This window comes from Plasmodium yoelii (genome assembly GCF_900002385.2).
Source record: "Plasmodium yoelii strain 17X genome assembly, chromosome: 1".
Classification (NCBI taxonomy): Eukaryota; Apicomplexa; class Aconoidasida; order Haemosporida; family Plasmodiidae; genus Plasmodium; species Plasmodium yoelii.
The window spans coordinates 311137-328969 of NC_036173.2; the positions used below are offsets into that span (position 1 = coordinate 311137).

The 17833-nt window shown below is 21.5% G+C and overlaps 3 protein-coding genes across 3 annotated transcripts; 1 reads left to right on the forward strand and 2 right to left on the reverse strand.

Annotated features, from left to right (window-relative positions):
- Positions 1–192: 192 nt before the first annotated feature.
- On the reverse strand, positions 193–6469 carry PY17X_0105900 (nucleoside diphosphate kinase, putative; the record flags this gene model as incomplete). The annotated part of the gene is made up of 7 exons (XM_022957809.1): positions 193–4698; positions 4924–5066; positions 5184–5232; positions 5333–5612; positions 5749–5939; positions 6205–6279; positions 6413–6469. 7 exons carry the CDS (start codon positions 6467–6469, stop codon positions 193–195), a joined length of 5301 nt encoding a protein of 1766 aa, XP_022811233.1.
- A 1958-nt stretch (positions 6470–8427) lies between these two features.
- Positions 8428–9210, forward strand: PY17X_0106000 (conserved Plasmodium protein, unknown function; the record flags this gene model as incomplete). The annotated part of the gene is made up of 1 exon (XM_720721.2): positions 8428–9210. The coding sequence occupies one exon, from the start codon at positions 8428–8430 to the stop codon at positions 9208–9210; it is 783 nt and encodes a 260-aa protein (XP_725814.2).
- A 573-nt stretch (positions 9211–9783) lies between these two features.
- On the reverse strand, positions 9784–15456 carry PY17X_0106100 (uncharacterized protein; the record flags this gene model as incomplete). The annotated part of the gene is made up of 1 exon (XM_720720.2): positions 9784–15456. One exon carries the CDS (start codon positions 15454–15456, stop codon positions 9784–9786), a length of 5673 nt encoding a protein of 1890 aa, XP_725813.2.
- Positions 15457–17833: the final 2377 nt, after the last annotated feature.

The following is a 17833-nucleotide window of genomic DNA, read 5'->3' on the forward strand; positions in this document are numbered from 1 at the left end:
AGTTTCAAAAAAAAAAAAAAAAAAAATAACACTTAGAATTTTTAAAAATATTTACTGTGTGAGCAAGTAAAATTTAGAAATGCCACTCACAGACTTAATGTTGAAAAAAAAAAAAAAAAAAAAAAAAAAAAAAAAAATAAATAAATGAATAAATAAATGAATAAATGAACGATGATAAATAGGATGTACTTTTCAAGGAAATTGAAACATATCATAAACATTTGTAAGAGCATTGGTAATATCATTTTGATCATTTATGGTTTTAAAATATAATTTATGATTATATCCAAATTCCTTATTAATAAATTTTGTAAAGTCTTCATATTTATCTATGGAAATATTTTCATCACAATTTAAGTTGCCAAAATATGAGGTGTTAAAATAAAAAGAAATGATCCCATCAATTTTATAATTTTTTAAAAAATTAAATTGATAGAAATAATCAGAAATCTTATATTTATTTTTAATAATTGGGAAACCAGTTAATAATATGTTATTTTCTGTATTTTTTATTTTATTAATTACTCTTTCAAATATTGTTTTTATTTCAATAGGATCATCTGAATTTTGTATTCCATTATTATTCCCCAACCATTGGTTTTTTATATGCCCACACTCTCCACATCCACACTCTCCACTTCCACACTCTCCATTTCCGCACTCTCCATTTCCGCACTCTCCATTTCCGCACTCTCCATTTCCGCACTCTCCATTTCCGCACTTTCCATTTCCACAATTTCCATTTCCACAATTTCCATTATTTTTTCGTCCTCCTTTTCGCCCCCTTTTGATTTTATTTTTGATCTTGCCTTTTACACATTCCTCTATATATACATTCTCCATGTTGATAGAAATAAAATTTTTTAAAACTGAACATATCATAAATGATATATAAAATTGTAAATGTATATTTTGTGGCATAAATAAAATAATAATTTTTGGACAAAATATATTATCACAATTATTTGGCAAATTTCTGTTTAAATATATACAACTATGTTCTATATTTGGATACTTATTTAAAAGTGAATTTATTTTATGTTTCCATTTTTTATTATATTCTTCTTCTTCGCTACATTTTTTTGTCTTGAATTTTTCTTCATTTTTTATTATGTCATTGACTTGGCTATTTTCCAAACTCAATTTTTTTTCCTCTTTTTTATATGACAAATTTTCATCTTCCTTTTCTTCTTCATTATATTCTATACCACTAATCAAATTAAAACTACTTTCTAATTTTAATTCTAATTCTACTTGATCATTTTTAATATCATCATCCATCTTAGATATTTCGGTAGCTATATTATCTTTCTCATTTTTCGAACTTTGATATTTTACTATTTTATAATCATTCAAAATTGGCAAATTTATCTCTTCTCCTTTTTGATATCCCTCAACTTTTTTGAAATAAATGAAGTGTATTATTTTTTTTAGTTCAGCAAGTTTGAAGAGTTCGCCCTCTTTCACTTCGCCCCCTTCCTTTTCTACCTCTTCTTCTTTCGTTTCCTCTTCTTTCATTTCGCCCCCCTCCTCTTTCACTTCCTCTTCTTTCATTTCTCCCTCTTCCTTTTCTCCCTCTTCTTCTTTCTCTTTTTCTTTCACTTCTTTCACTTCCCCCTCTTTCGTTTCCTCTTCTTTCGTTTCTCCCTCTTCTTCTTTCTCTTTTTCTTTCGCTTCTTCATTTTGGAGATCGAGCAGAACGATGTTTGAGAACAAGAAGTTGGTTGAGCTTCCTAATTTGTCTTCTAAATATTTTATATACACTTGAATTTTTATTTGCTCTTTTTTTTTTTTTAGTAACTTTTTCAAATACTCGTCTGATTCATTTTCTACAATAGATGCATGTACATCTTTGAAAATGTCTTCATAAAATATAAATTTAAATTTGTCATTTTTATTTTGATTATTTTTTTCTTTTAAATATTTTTTTAAATCATATGTATCTGGACAATTATAAATAATTAATTTGGGTTTTATTTTTTTTTCTATTTCCATCAAAATTTTGATTTTTACATTATCATTAATTTGAGTCTCATTTTTTATATTGATCAAATTTGCATCTAAAAATGAATCCACAGAATTGGATTTCTCTTTAGATTCTTCATTTATTTCCAATATTTTATTCTCCTTTTCAATCAAACAAGTATCATTTTTTATTTCGTCAATATTAACATAATCTGATTCTATATGTCTAACATTATTTATTTTAAATTTCTCATCTTTTAAATCTAATATTAATAATGAATCTGTAATCTTAAAATAATAAAAAATTGAACTAAAAGATGTTTGGAAGCTTTTTGAAAATTCGAAATTTGATAAATAAGAAATATCATTTCCTATAAATATACATAATTTTATTTCAAAAAAAAAACTCAATTTTTGTAAATCTATTAATTTTAAATTAGTAGGAAATTCTGAAAATATAAAATAATTAGAATTAGTTTGTGAAGTAAAATATAACATTTTATCTATTATTGTATTTATTAATATTTTATTTTGATATTCTTCATTATCATAATTCAAATTATCGAAAACGTCATCTACAAATTTTCTTGTATTCTTATTTTTATAAGAAACTTCGTCATGTTTATTCATATTATTCATATTATTCATATTATTCATATCACAAAAAATAATATCTGGATATTTATATTGCAAATACAACCCAATAAAACTAACATCTATATTGGTTGTATTACATATTAATATAATTTTTTTTTTTAAAATGTCAAAAATATTATATAAATAATTATTACAATTTTGTGTTACATCATTTTCTTTTTCATTCAAATTGAATTTAAAAAAATTTGGATTATCTTTCAATTTTTTTGCTATTTCATTTTGATAAAACTCGTAACTTAGTATACTCTTATAGTTATTAGACAAATTTTCTTTTCCACCCACCCCTTTAGTGAACACTTCTTTAAATTGTAGATCCCTTTTAGAATCAAAATAAAAATATTTTATATTTGAGTGTGTCTTTTTTATGACCAAGTTAATATACTTTTCGTTAATTGGAGGGTTGCATAAAATCATATTTTTATAATTATCATTTTGCAATTTAATAATTTTTTCAATAATATTCGAATAGATGAGAGATGAAGAGTCAGGAGAATATGTCTCAGACAAAAAATATTCATCTGTGTCGTCATTATTTTCATAGTTTTGTTTGTAATGTATTCCTCCAATAGTGGAATCATAGTGGTTCTCTTCATCTCCTCTTTTGTTTATGCATCTAGTTTTACCATTTGACAAAGATAAATGATTTATAAAAATGTAATTATAATTATCTATAAGAAAATTAATAATATTTTGTAATTTTTTTGTTTTAACACCCAAAAAAATTATTATATTATTTTTAAATTTTTTTTTAAATTCAAGATAATAATTATCTATATTTCTATATATAAGTATTTTCCCTTTATTTAAAAATTCTTGTCCTATAGAATTACACTCAAATTGTCCAATTCCATTTATATTTTTATCTTTTAAAAATAAAAAAAAATCGTTATAGTCATTATTTTTATTCAAATTTTTTTTTAAGTCAACTTTATTCGCAAAATTTCCAAGTAGACAAAAAGAATCAGAAATTATTTCATTTTTTATTAAATTTGAAATATCAATAATATGTGAAAAATTTGTTAGAATAAATTTATTATATAATTTATTTTTTTCTAATGTTTTTTTTAAAACCCTTTTTGTTAATTCGACAGTTAAATTTTTATATTTTTTTTTTGTATATTCAATTTTTTTTCCAAGTAAAGAATTATTTTTTTCTTCATTATTACATAACTCATTAAGATTCAAATTAATATAATTTAATTTTTCAAAATATTTTATTATTTTTATTTCGCTCACTTCGTTTGTTTCATTTATATTTGGTATTATTATAAAGTTTTTATTCTTTTTTTCATTTTTTTCGCTTTTTTTTTCGCTTTTGGACTCCATATCTTCACATGTATATCCCTCATGCTGGTTACTATAACATATATCATTATGCCGTTTTACATTTTTATCTAAATTATCTAAATTATCTAAATTTAAATTCATGTATTTGTCTATCCATTGACTTATCCACATGTTTGCAATATTGGCATTTGGCTTTTCTTGACATAAATTTCGAAAGCATTCAATAAAAACATTCTTTAATTTTATATTATCATGTCTATTTTTAAAAAAATTAAAATTTTTACAAAAAAAAAAATTATTTATTTGTTCTACTGTAATTATATCATTATATTTTCCATTATTAAAAAATTTTTTTGTTAAAAATTTGATGTTATTTATATTTTTTACTAAAATAATATCATCATTATTTATACAAAATATACTTCTAATACTATTTGGTCTTTTTATTTTGGATTCATTTACATTTTTTGATCCCATTAAATAAAATAAACAAGTAATACAATTTATTCTAGATAAAATTATAATTATCATAAATTTCTCTTTATCCCAATTAGCTATTTTATTTATTCCTTCTTTTTCTAACTCCTTTAAAACATTTTTATCATTTTTAACTATTTTCTCTTCTAATATCTTAAACCCATAATTCTTTAAATACATTCTTAACATTGTTAATTTTTCAGGATTTCCCAAACTTTTTTTTATTACTAAAATTACATTTTCATTTTTAAATTGGCTTTTAGAAAAAAACATATTTATTTCTTTGTCTATTTTGCAATCATCAGGAAGGTGCTAAATTGGTTCAAAAAAATGAAAACATGTTTACGCAATTTTGGCAAATTTGTCTACTGCACGTATGTATGTATCCATGTATATATGTATGTATCCATGTATATATGTATGTATCCATGTATATATATATGTATGTGTATGTGCATGTGTATACGACCTGCCCATACAATGCCAAAAGCTATTATTTACCCATATCATTTATTTTACCATTTTAAATGCACTTACCACTCCGTTCATAATTTCGTTAGTCCCATATTTCCTTTTTAAACAGCTAGTTGGAATATCTTCAAAATTCATTTTTGATAAAGATTCACCACATAGTATTCGACATCGGCTTATACAATTTATTCCCTCTACAATAAGACAAACTACATAAATAATAAAAAATATAAAATTATATGAGATAAAAACATTTTTTTTATATTTGTCAATATATAATAAATTAACCAATATTATTCTCCTTATTTCCGTTTTTTATAATTAACCTATTCCTTTGTCTGAGCTCATGAAATCTATCAAGCTGCTATAATATTCCTGTTTCAAATGAGGAAAAAATGGGGAAAAAATGGGGAAAAAATGAGGAAAAAATGAGGAAAAAATGAGGAAAGAATGAGACCCATTTTAAGGTGCATACCTTATCCACTATATCCTCATAAAGTCTTTTTGCTTTCTCAATAGTTAGTATCTCTCTTTTTACAGAAACAATTAATAAATTAAAATTCAATATGTCATTTATTACATCACTTATTTTGTTTTTTTCTATAACATCGGGTTTTATTATTATTAAATTTCTTTCCAAATTAGTTTTATCGAGTGGAGGGAAAAAATAATTCATGTCTCGAATAAAATACCACTCATTTTTGCTGAAATAAAATGGTATGTCTTTACATTGTAAATTGCACTGATATTCCAAGCTACAAAATAGTAAAAGGGTGTGGACAAAATATGCATACTCACACGTAGCAAAATGACATACTCACATGTGGCAAAGTGGCATACTCACATGTAGCAAAATGACATGTACACAATAGCAATAGTGTCCTGTATAACCATTCGAAATAGGATTCGTCCTTTATAATTATCGACGTATGCTTTATTAAACGTCTTAATTTTGTGCGTGCTTCTCCATCTCGGTGCTCTATTAAACAAATAACACTCAAGCCGCTTTCTATATATTCATAGAAATCATCTATATTATTGTATTGTTCAGGCTTGTAAGTAAATATCTCTTTTATATCAAGCTTCAAAAAAAAAAAAAAAAAAAAAAAAAAGACGTAGATATATTAAATTAAGCTTAAATATAACATATTTCTAAATTTTAAGATTGACTAAAAAATAGACAAAAACAACTTGTTATATCATTACAGAAAATAAATACAACGGATTTTATTTAACTTAAACTGATATTTATACAATTATTTTTTTTTTTTTTTTCACATAAATATAATATTAATAATTTTTTAAATTGTAGGATATTATTTACTTTATTATTTTTGTTATGCTTACTTTTGTTAAGTGCACTTTTTTTTTATTTAAAATTATAAAATTTTTTTCCTCTAATTTTTCTATAACTTCATCATCCTATATTATATGATAATATATATATATGTTTATATGTATATGTATATGGGCATTTAGTTTGCCCCCTTTATTGATATTATTATCATTAACATAACCAATACAGGTTTGTCTTGATATAAATATTTTTTTTTACTTTAAAATTATTAGTGACATCAGGTAGAATAATAAAAATACATTTTTCTTCCGTCATTATAAATTAGTATGAATGTTCATGCAAATTTTAAGGGCAAAGTATTATTCGCATTGGATTCTGCCAATTATATAAATATGCATACACACATATATATATGCAAGGTAAATTGGAAATATAAATAATATATTTAGTCCTTTTTCTCTACCATTTTAATAATAAAATGAATGAATAAATGAATGAATAATGAATGAATAAATAAAACAATCACGAATATTTTAGACACTACTAAAGATTTAATAAAATATAATACGCCGTCCTAAAATGGCCATAAAATTGCGCGAAGGATTATATTGCATTTATATCATTTTTAAATATTTCTCATTCGATATTTTCAGATATAAAAATATATATCTTTTGTGTTTATTTTTTTCTCGTAGACTTCCGAACCGTTTAAAAAAGAAAGAGACAATGGTTTTTTACTTTAATATTACTACTAAATTAATGTATATTATATACATATATATATATATATATATATATATATATATATATATATATATATATATATATTTTTTATATATATACGCCGATTAAAATAATATCAGTTAGTATATAATTTAAAACATATGTATAATATTTAAGAATATATAAAATAATCCTATGTACGCAAATATGTACTACTTATTATATGATAATCCACTTTTTGCATGCCTCATAAAATAATATGATCTTCATTTTATCAAACATTTATTATATTTAAATTTCTTTAAAAATTGATAAAATATAACGATAATTTTTACACAAGATAAGACACATTTTTCTATATATTTATAACTGATTATAATAATGAATATCTACTTAATTAGCCTTTAAAAATATATATGATTGGTTTGTTAACTTATTTTTACTTCTCTTATAATTATATAAATTCCTATAAATCTTCTATATGTTTTGTCTTACATTTTTGTAACAAATAGAATAATTATATATATATTGTTTTTTTTACAAATATTTGATAAGGTAAATACACACATATGTGTGCATAGGAAAAATGTATTTTTTGTGTAGAAAACTACCATTCACTGGTTACATTTAAATGTATATAATATACATATTCTTTGTAGAATATATAATCAAACTAGGGTTTAAGACGCTTTTAAATATGTCAGGAAAAGATAAAAAAACAAATAACCTTCCTCTAATCACCATTTTATATATAGAAACGTTATATACCGATTTAATACAACTGAAAACCATCATATTTTAGCAAAATTTTAAAACATATTTATTCTTATAAATTATAATATGAGAGTATTTTGTTAATAGCTTTTTAAATAAATCTAGCTTATTTTATTATTTTTTTTAATATACATACATTTTCACATTAATTTGTTATAATTCTAGCTTTTTTTTTTACATAAAAAAAAAAAATATAGCGAAAACCACTTAAAAATTATGAACAAGCAATATAATTTTCTAAAAAAAAAATTATGTGTGCTTATATTGTGCATTTGTTTTATGTTTGCTTTATTTTATTCTTAACATTCATATAATACCCACACAATAATATTCATTATAAATACAATAACATTTATTTATGCACATTTTTCAATAAGTAGAAATAATATTTATTCCCTTAAAAACAAAAAATATACACTAATATATGTAACTGTCAAATAGTTAAAACATTTTTAAATGTTATAATAAATACATATTCATAGTAATAATACTATTTTGCAGTTTGTCTATTTTCCATTTTTGAAGAAAAAAATTATTTTTTTTTATTGTTTTCATCGTATATTACTATTTGTTATGCTAACAATTTTTGTCAATTCTGCTCATTAATTGTTTATTTTAAAATTCAATTTAATTAGCATAATTTTAATCCAATTCAATATATCTACGGCTAGTTCCTAATTTATTTAAATTAAGCCAAACTATTATATATTTTTTTTGTTTTTTTTTTGTTTTTTTTTTGTTTTTTTTTAATTTCACCTCCCCCTCGATTCGATAAAATGTATAATTCTTCCAATGTATCATCAAATGAAAATAAGCAAATTAAAAGTCCCGTTATATACAAAAGCAGAGCAAGAAGTCTTATTCAAAAAAATGTTGAAAATCGTTCCAACATGAATATTAATGAGCATAAAAATGGAACAAGTATCAAGGATAAAATTATAAGATTATTTTCAAGCCAACATGAAAAAAATGAGAAAGATATTCAACAAACCAAACTTAAATCAAATGAAAATACTTGTAAAAAAGAAGAAAATTATAATAGAATAAAAAACAATTCAGATGATTATGACCAAACTATAGAATGGCAACCAGTTTATCATGAAACTTGTAAAATAAAATTACCTGTAGAAAATTATAATAATACAAAAATATCATTGCCTGAAGATGTTTTAGATGATTGGGTTAGTAATCAGAATAAAGTTTCTCAAAAAATGAATATTCCCAAAACATTAAATAATAAATATGAGAATAATAACAGTGTTGATAAACAAATGGATTTAAATTGTGATTTTATTTTTAATAAAAATATAGAAAACAAATTATGCACACAAGATAATAATGAACCATGTTCGAAATTTAAATCTTATTATAATTATTACTTAGTAGATGAGTACTTAGAAAGTTTGGCAAAATCACAAAATAAAAATTTAGAAGCAACAGGATTAGATGAAAATGGACAATTATATGATAATGTAAGTTTACATATAAAACCTATAATCACATCAAAGCAACGATTAGAAAATGGCGTCCCATATGACCCACAAAATCTATTGAATTAAACATAGTTCATTTAATCATTGATCATAATTAGAAGCTTGAAGAATTAATCATAGTTCATTTAATCATTGGTTATAATTGGAAGTTTGAAGAATTAAACATAGTTCACATTTGTTGGGTAAGCACACATTAGCATGTACATGTATATATTTGGAAAGGAACTAGAGATATGTTAACTTATGAAAATTTTATTTTTTTTTATATGCATATATTTACATTCATATGCATATTTAAAGTTTGAAGCTTTCTCAACTTTTCACATTTTGAATTATTTCGAATCATTGCATAGTGTCCGTACATATTAATAAGTGTATTAAATTTGTTTAAACATTTAATTAATTTTTAAAAGTCACTATATAGTGAATTTTACATACAAATTGTATTCTCTATATTTCTATACCTTTTAATTGGTAAGTGTTTAAAAAAATAAGACAAGGTTTTTTTTTTTTTTTTTTTTGATATATTTAACATAAAAGTAAAATTTAAACACATGAAAAGTAAAATTTAAACATATGAAAGCAAAATTAAAATGTGCGAAAGTAAATGATAAAAATAGAGGCGCAAAAAAGCTTGCATTACTTTTCAACTTTAACTATTTGAGAATACCCATTTCGATCTTTCCTTACTTTATAAAAACAGTTTGTTAATCCATATTGTGACAAAGCATCTACAAAATATGTATCATGTGTAATTAGAATAAGTTGAAATGATGAACTGTTTTTTCTTAGATCTACAATATTAGCAATTAAATTAGCTAAATTTTTAGAATTAGATTTATCAAGATTTGTAGTAGGTTCATCTAATGCTAATATACCACATTTAATAGAAAAAGATTCTGCTAAAGCTAATCGAATTATTATTGAAGATAAAACTTTTTGTCCTGACGAACATCTACCTTTCATATCTAATTCACAATTATCTTTTACCATAACAACTCTATAATTATAGGATCTTCTTTGATTTATTTTTTCATTATTTTCTATTTCTAAATCTGATTTTATATATATATAATCTATGTCAGGATTATTATACACTCTTCTCCATAAATTTTTTATAGATAAATTTATTTCTTGCATTTTTAAAGAATGAAATTTAATAATTGCTTGATCAAAACTGTTATGAAAATTTGATAAATCTTTTATTACATTTTTATATACACATATTTCTATTAATTTTTTTTTGTATTCATTATCTATATTTTCATAAGACCCAGATTTTATATCTTTTTTTAATTTTTCAACATATTCATTTCGTAAACATATTTTTCCTTGAAGTTCTCCTTCTTTTATTTGAATATCTGTAATACATTTTTTACATTCTTCTATTTTACTTTTTAATATTTCTTTTTCAGTATTTATTATTTTTTCTAATTTTTTTTTATACATTAGATAATCAAATGTATCTCTTAAAAATTTGTGAATATCAACATTTGATTGATAATTTATTTGAAATGTTTTTATTATAAATTCTATTTCATTAATTTGATTGTTTATTATATTTTTCTCTGTTTCTATTTTTTTTTTAATTGTTACATCTATGTTGTCTGAACTGTTTATCTCATTTTGTGTAATAACATCTACATCTCTTTTTCTTCTCAAAACATTCTCTCGAAATTCTGATAATAATTCCAAAAATTGTTCTTGCTGCTTTAAAAATGTTTCATGTATTTTTTTTAAATTTGTATTTATAACTACATTATGATGCATTTTTTCTATATTTATTTTTTCCTCCTTAAGACACAATACTTGTTCTTTTTTTTTTTTAATTTTATTTATTATCTCATTTGATTCATTTTTTATTAATTCATTATTAGAAATTTGCTCTCTAATATTTTTCAAATTAGATTCTTGTTTTTCTTTTTCACTTTTTGTTAATTTAAGGTTATTACAAATTGTATTGATTATACAACTTTTTAGAAAATAATTTTTATTTTCAAATAGTATTCCATATTTATTATTTATTATTTTTTTTTTTATATCTTTATTTTTTTTATTATATTTTTTTATTAAAACATTATTAAAATTTATAAATTTGTCTATTTCTTTTTTTTTTTCTAAATAATAAGATAGAAATATATCTGTTTTTTTTATACACTCTTTTATTTTATTTTCTTTATTTATAAAATCTTCTAATTCTTTTATTTTTTTATTTACATATATTTTTTTATCATTTATTAAAAATTCCATTCTACATAACATTTGTATTTCTTCTTCTGTTTTTATTTCTTCTTTCTTTATATATACTATTAATTCGTTACATAACTTTTCGATAGTTTTATTTTTTTTTTCTACATCTATTAGTTTGTTTATAAGACTATATCTTTCTTCATTATTAAAAAATATCTCAAAATCTTTTGAATCATTTTCTTTATCACCATATTTCAAATTAAATTTTTCTCGTTCTACATCTTCTTTATTCTCTAATCTGGTATCTTCATTTGTGTCTACACCCGAATTACTAATTATAGTTTGTTCAATTTTTTCTTTTATTTCTATTGACAATAATTTCATAAATTTCGAAAAAAAAAAAGAGTTACTCTTTGTATAGATATTATCATCATTATTAATAAATAAAAGTGCATTTTTTATTGAAAAGGTACACAAAATGTTATCATAATTATGTTCAATAATATTAGTAATATATTTAAAATATTCTTTCTTATCAATTATTCTCATAAACATTTCAAAGACCTCTTTTAATTTTGTTATTAAATTTGTAGTTTCTTTTGAACTATCTTTATCATCACTATTTTCCATTAGTTTTGCAAACTTGCCACTTAAATTATAAAATTCGTTTTTTCCAAACAATGTATCATAATTGTCACTATTATGCTCTTTAAAAAAATTCAACACATTTTTTATTTGGTCTTTACATAAAAAAAGTTTTTTTGCATGCTTAACAATTTCTCTTTTAAAATTAATAAGATTAGGATAAATATTAAAAATTTTGTGTAATACTTTATATTTTTCATTAGTTTTATTTATTTTATTTAAATAGATATTTAAATGTTCTTGAAGATTTGTTAGATCATTTTTTATTTCATTTATTTTATTTTCTGATAAATTATTAATTTGATTACTTATAGGATGAATATAATTATAGTAATATTTTAGTAAGGGTAAATATTTTTTTTTATTTTTTTTTAAATTATTTAATTTTGTGTTTTCTTCTTCTATTTCATTTTCGATTTCTTTTATTTCATTGTTTAAATCTGTCTTTATTTTATTCATTTCATTTTCTTCTAAATTATGTTTACATATATTACAAAATTTGCTTCCATTTATTTTGTCTATATTTATAATTTTTTCATCCTTTTTTCGAGTTAACCAATTTAGATTTCTTTTGCTTTCTTTTATTTTTTTTATTGTTTGATAAAATATATCCAAAAAATTACTTACATTTTTTATTTCCAACTTTTCTAACATCCCTTTAAAATTTTTTATATTTTCTAAACAATTTTTCATTTCTTTATCTGCTTCTATAGTCTCATTTGATTTAGCTACAATTTTATCTTTTATTTTTTTAATCTCTATATTATATTCTTCGATTTTTTTTTCGTATTTTTCGGCATATTCGCATAACCCTCTCTCTACTATCCCCATCTCTTGACTCCACTCTAACTTTGTTTCACAATCAGTTTCATTCTCCCCCTTTTCAATTTTGTTTATTTTTTCTATTTTGCTTATTTTTTCGATTTTTTCTATTTTCATTTTCTGCACTGTTTCGAACTTGTCTTGTTCCTGTCGTTGTTTTTTTTTCATTCCATTTTCAAGTTCCTCAAAATGAGCTGTTACTCTTTTTTTAGATTCCAATTTGATAAGATTGTCACTTAAAATATCTTCATTTTTATTTACACAATTTGTGATATTTTCTAAAGATATTAAATTTTTTAATTTTGTATTTTTTTCGATTTTATTCTCTAATTTTACTGTTTTTTCTTCAAAAGTATGCAAATTGTCTTCTTCCTTTTTTACATTCAAATTATTATGTATCATTGGAATAAACATTTTATCTGTCTCTTTTTTTTCACCAATTTTAGACATAATTATACTCATTTGAGAATTGTCATTTTTAAAATTAGAATAAAACTCATTTTCCTCAAAATCTAATATCCCTAATCTTTTAATACAATCATATAAATTTTTCTTTTTTTGTATTCCATTACATAATTTTAAAAATATTTTCATTTGAGATAAATATAAAAAAAGGTGTCTAAAAAAAAATATAATTTTTTTATTAATTTTTTCAAAATCACAAAAATATTCACAAAGTAAGTTAACATTTGTGATGTAGATTAACACCTTATTTAATTTATTTTTTAAATTGACTATTTCATTTAATTTTTTTTTTTTTATATTTTTTTCATTTTGTTCTTTAAAAGTGCAAATATTATTATCATTATCAGCATCATCATCATTATCGGCATCATCATCATTATCGGCATCATCATCATCATCATCATTATCAGCATTATCATCATTGCAGCCATCATATCTATTCAATATTATAGTGTCATATATATTTTTTAATTGAAACATTTTCTCTAAATTTTTAAATTTTTTATCATAAATATCATCATTAGATTTTAGTAATATCAGTTGTTTTTTATATTTTTCTATTTGATCTATTTTTTTATCTATTTTTCGAAGTTTTTCTTGATATTTTTTGATTTTTAAAATATTCTTATTTTTATTTTTCTCCATTTTATTTTCTCGACTTTGAATTTTTTTTTGTCTTATAAAATTATAAATTTTTTTAATTCGTTTTTTATGTCTTTTCTCAAATTCTTTATATTCATCAAAAAAAGATTGATAGGAATTTAAATCAAGGTCCTTTAAAAAATTCAAATCTATTTTTTTTATCATTCTTCCTCTATTTGTTATACACTTCTTACTATTTCCAGAATCTTCTTTTTTCATACTACTAATTTCATTCCAATCACAACTTGAAATTAGTTCATCTTTCCTTGTTGAAATATCAACACTTTTAATAAAAGTTAATGTATGAAAACTATTTTGAGCAAGTAAAATTATTTTTTTGTGTTCTTTTAAAAGAATGTTTCTAACACATTTACATTTAAAATTGTTTGAAATGCATATATCTAAATCATATATATTTTTTATCATATCTAAAAGTTGTTTTTCTTTTTTTTCCAAACAAAAAATCGAATCAGATATTTCACTACATTCCTTTAAATTTCCACAAGCATATGCATTTAGACAATTTTCACTTTCCTCCTCTAATTTTATTATTTCGTCATTTATTTTTTCAATTAATTCATTACATTTAATTAAATCGGTTTTAAAAAGATCAGAAAATTTTTCAAGTTCACTGGAGCTTTCTTCATATATTTCTTTCATATTTTTATATTGTTGGATATCTGATTGATGTCTTTCATATAAAACAAAATAAGTATCTATATCTGAGCTAATTTTGTATAAAATATTATTTTTATTTTTAAACTGATCTAATAAAATCGTTTTTTTTTTCAACTCTTCTTTTTCTTGTTGTATAAAAATTTTCTCATTTTCTATTTCGGCTTGATTTTTTTCAATTTCTAAAAAAATATTTTTTTTTTTTTCATAAGAATCTTTTATATTTATTAATTCATAATTTTTTTTTTTTAATATTTCATTCATTTTTTTTTTACATTTTACAAGTTCTTCTAATATTTTGGAAAAATTATCATCCCCAAAAAGTTCATCAAATTTTTTTTTTATTTTTGTAGATTCACTAAATGGCCATAAACTTTCATCATGATGACATAAAATGACATTTTCTAAAAGGGCTTTAGATACACCCATTAATTTAGGTATATGACAATTTATATCAACACATTTATTTGTTATTATAATATCATCACCTTTGTCTTTTTTAATTATAATATTATTATCTAAAGATCGAAAAGTATGTTTTATTCTATTCTGTTTATCTTTAGAATAATATAAACTAAAAGATCTAGATATACCAATCTTTTTATTATTATAATTTTTTAGTAATAAGTCAATTTTTCCACGAACATTCATCTTATTAGATATTAGTGGATCATGGATAAAAGATTTCCCTTTTTCGGCATTTGGTGGAAAATCTCCTGTACAATTTACTTTCAAACATTCTATAATAGTTGATTTACCACTTCCATTATTCCCATATATTATTGTAATAGGCGAAGAAAATTCTAATTGTTGTGGATATTCATCACAATAACTTCTTATTCCCTGTATTCCTATTTTGTCTAGTGTTGTCATTTTGTAAAAAACGGAATTAACAAATACACACTATGGGGAAAAAAATCATCAAATTTACTAAATGGATACAAATCAAAAAAAAAAAAAAAAAAAGGTACTGCATGAATATGTATATATAACTATATATGTGTACCTCCCTTCCCCTTTCTAAACTACATTAGTTTATCTCTTCGATACATATATGCTTATGATACTTAATTATATTATTCAATTTACACAAATTTGCATTGTAAAGGCATAACAATGGAACCATCCAAAGGATATGCCTATCCATAATAAGTTACTATTTTATTTTGGATGCCAATATAATAAAAAGGGTAGCGATACCTCAAAAAATATATATATACATATATATATATTGGTCAACAATTTGCACAAATACATTTTTGTATTAACATGAAGCCATGATAGTCATAGACTCCATTTCGATTTTTAAAAAGAAATATATGAATAAAATTACAAAAATTATGGAATATTTAAAACACATGTATGCATTTTAAAAATTATTTTTACATTTTTTTTTTTTTTTCAATTTTATTACTAAAGCTACTAAAACGGTAATTATACAAATCTATAAAATCAAAAATTAAGAAAATTTTATTTTGTTCAGGATCCCAAAAATATATTCAAAAAATTACTTAATTCGTTCAAATATGCTGAAAAATATAACATGTATAAAGTGCCAATAAAAAAATCAAATAATAAAGAAAAATAATCTAAAATGAAAAAAATCGTTATAGTTCTCTCACATTTATAATAACTATAAAATTAATGTAGAAAAAATTGAAGCCGACTACGTATATCTTATCACATCACTTTTGTGTATTTATTTATTTATATATATATATAATATATATATGTTAATACTATATATTACATATCCCATTTTTTAATATTATTTATTTCGCTATAAAGAATATCATTGGATAAGCAAATTATTCGATACAGCCAAAAAAAAGCAAAAAAAAAAAAAATATAATAATAATATATTAACACAATCATATTATTCATAAAACTATGAACCTTTAGCTATGTGTGTGTGTGTGTATGTGCATAGATATAATACTATTGAAAAGTATATAGGTCATATAAGCCTTTTCTTTCCCCTATTTTATAATTATAATATTTTGATATAAAAAAACCATTCCTTTAATATGCAACACAATTGTTGTTTTAAAGCAAAACGAATTCTAATAATGAAGTAAAAACATACCTACCATATAGTTCTCTATATTTTCACATATCATATAACAGCATAATTTTACATTGATATAATTTATGTATATAGCTAGCTATATTATATCATTTTATGAACGGCAATATAAATTTTATTTCATTCAACTAGCTAAAGTGTGTTTTTTTTTTTTTTTTTTTAAATTATATATTGTATGTATAATATGTGTGCATAAAAAATAATGTGCTGAAATGCAAAAATTGGAATATTTTGTATCAATAAACAGAACAATTTTTAATGATATGAAAAAAGGAACCTTCCAAAATATAAACATTACATTAAGTCAAATTTATTTGTTTTTCACTTCATATTTTGGATATGGTTCCCTTAACCTCATTTGAAATGAACTTAATCGTGGATAGACACATAAATTTTTAGTAAAAATATCATATTCTCAACGTCTACACATGGAAATCATAAAAATATGCTATACATATATTTAAAAACATTAAACGCTTTCAATTCTCATATATTATAGTAATTTTAAATTATATTTAATATGGTTTCATTTCTTTATTATATGTATTTATGTATAAATATATGCATTATATTGGAATAAATATTAAAAGATTTTTAAATTGTAAAGAAAATGTATTTAATTGGGATACTAAAACTTTTATTGTAATTGTTAATAAAACAAAAATGAATAATTTATTAATCTACAAAAATATATATGTGTGTCAAGTTACTCATTAATATATTTTTTGTATTTTCCTCAACATGTTTTTGTATTATACAATTTATATGAAATATGAGTTTCCAAAATGCAGCACCAAAAAAAAAAATATTTTTTTTTTTTGAGCTTGTAATATTATATCTTTTTTCCTAACTTTGTAGATTATTAAACAGGATACCAATATAGCAGCATATGCACAAATAATAAGTTTTTTCGATATTATTATTTCTTCAAATTCATGCATACGTTTTAACAAAAGTCAATAAAATTATGTGCTTGATATGACAATCTGCACTATGTTAATAAGAATTATATATATTATTATATTTTTATCATGTTCACAATACGTTTTTATAGGTGGATACAATAAATTGCTAACATATGACGTTAAAAAAAATGCAATAAATATAATATAGGCATTATTTTTGTGTGTATATGTATTTTATATATAGTATTAAGTTTTGTAT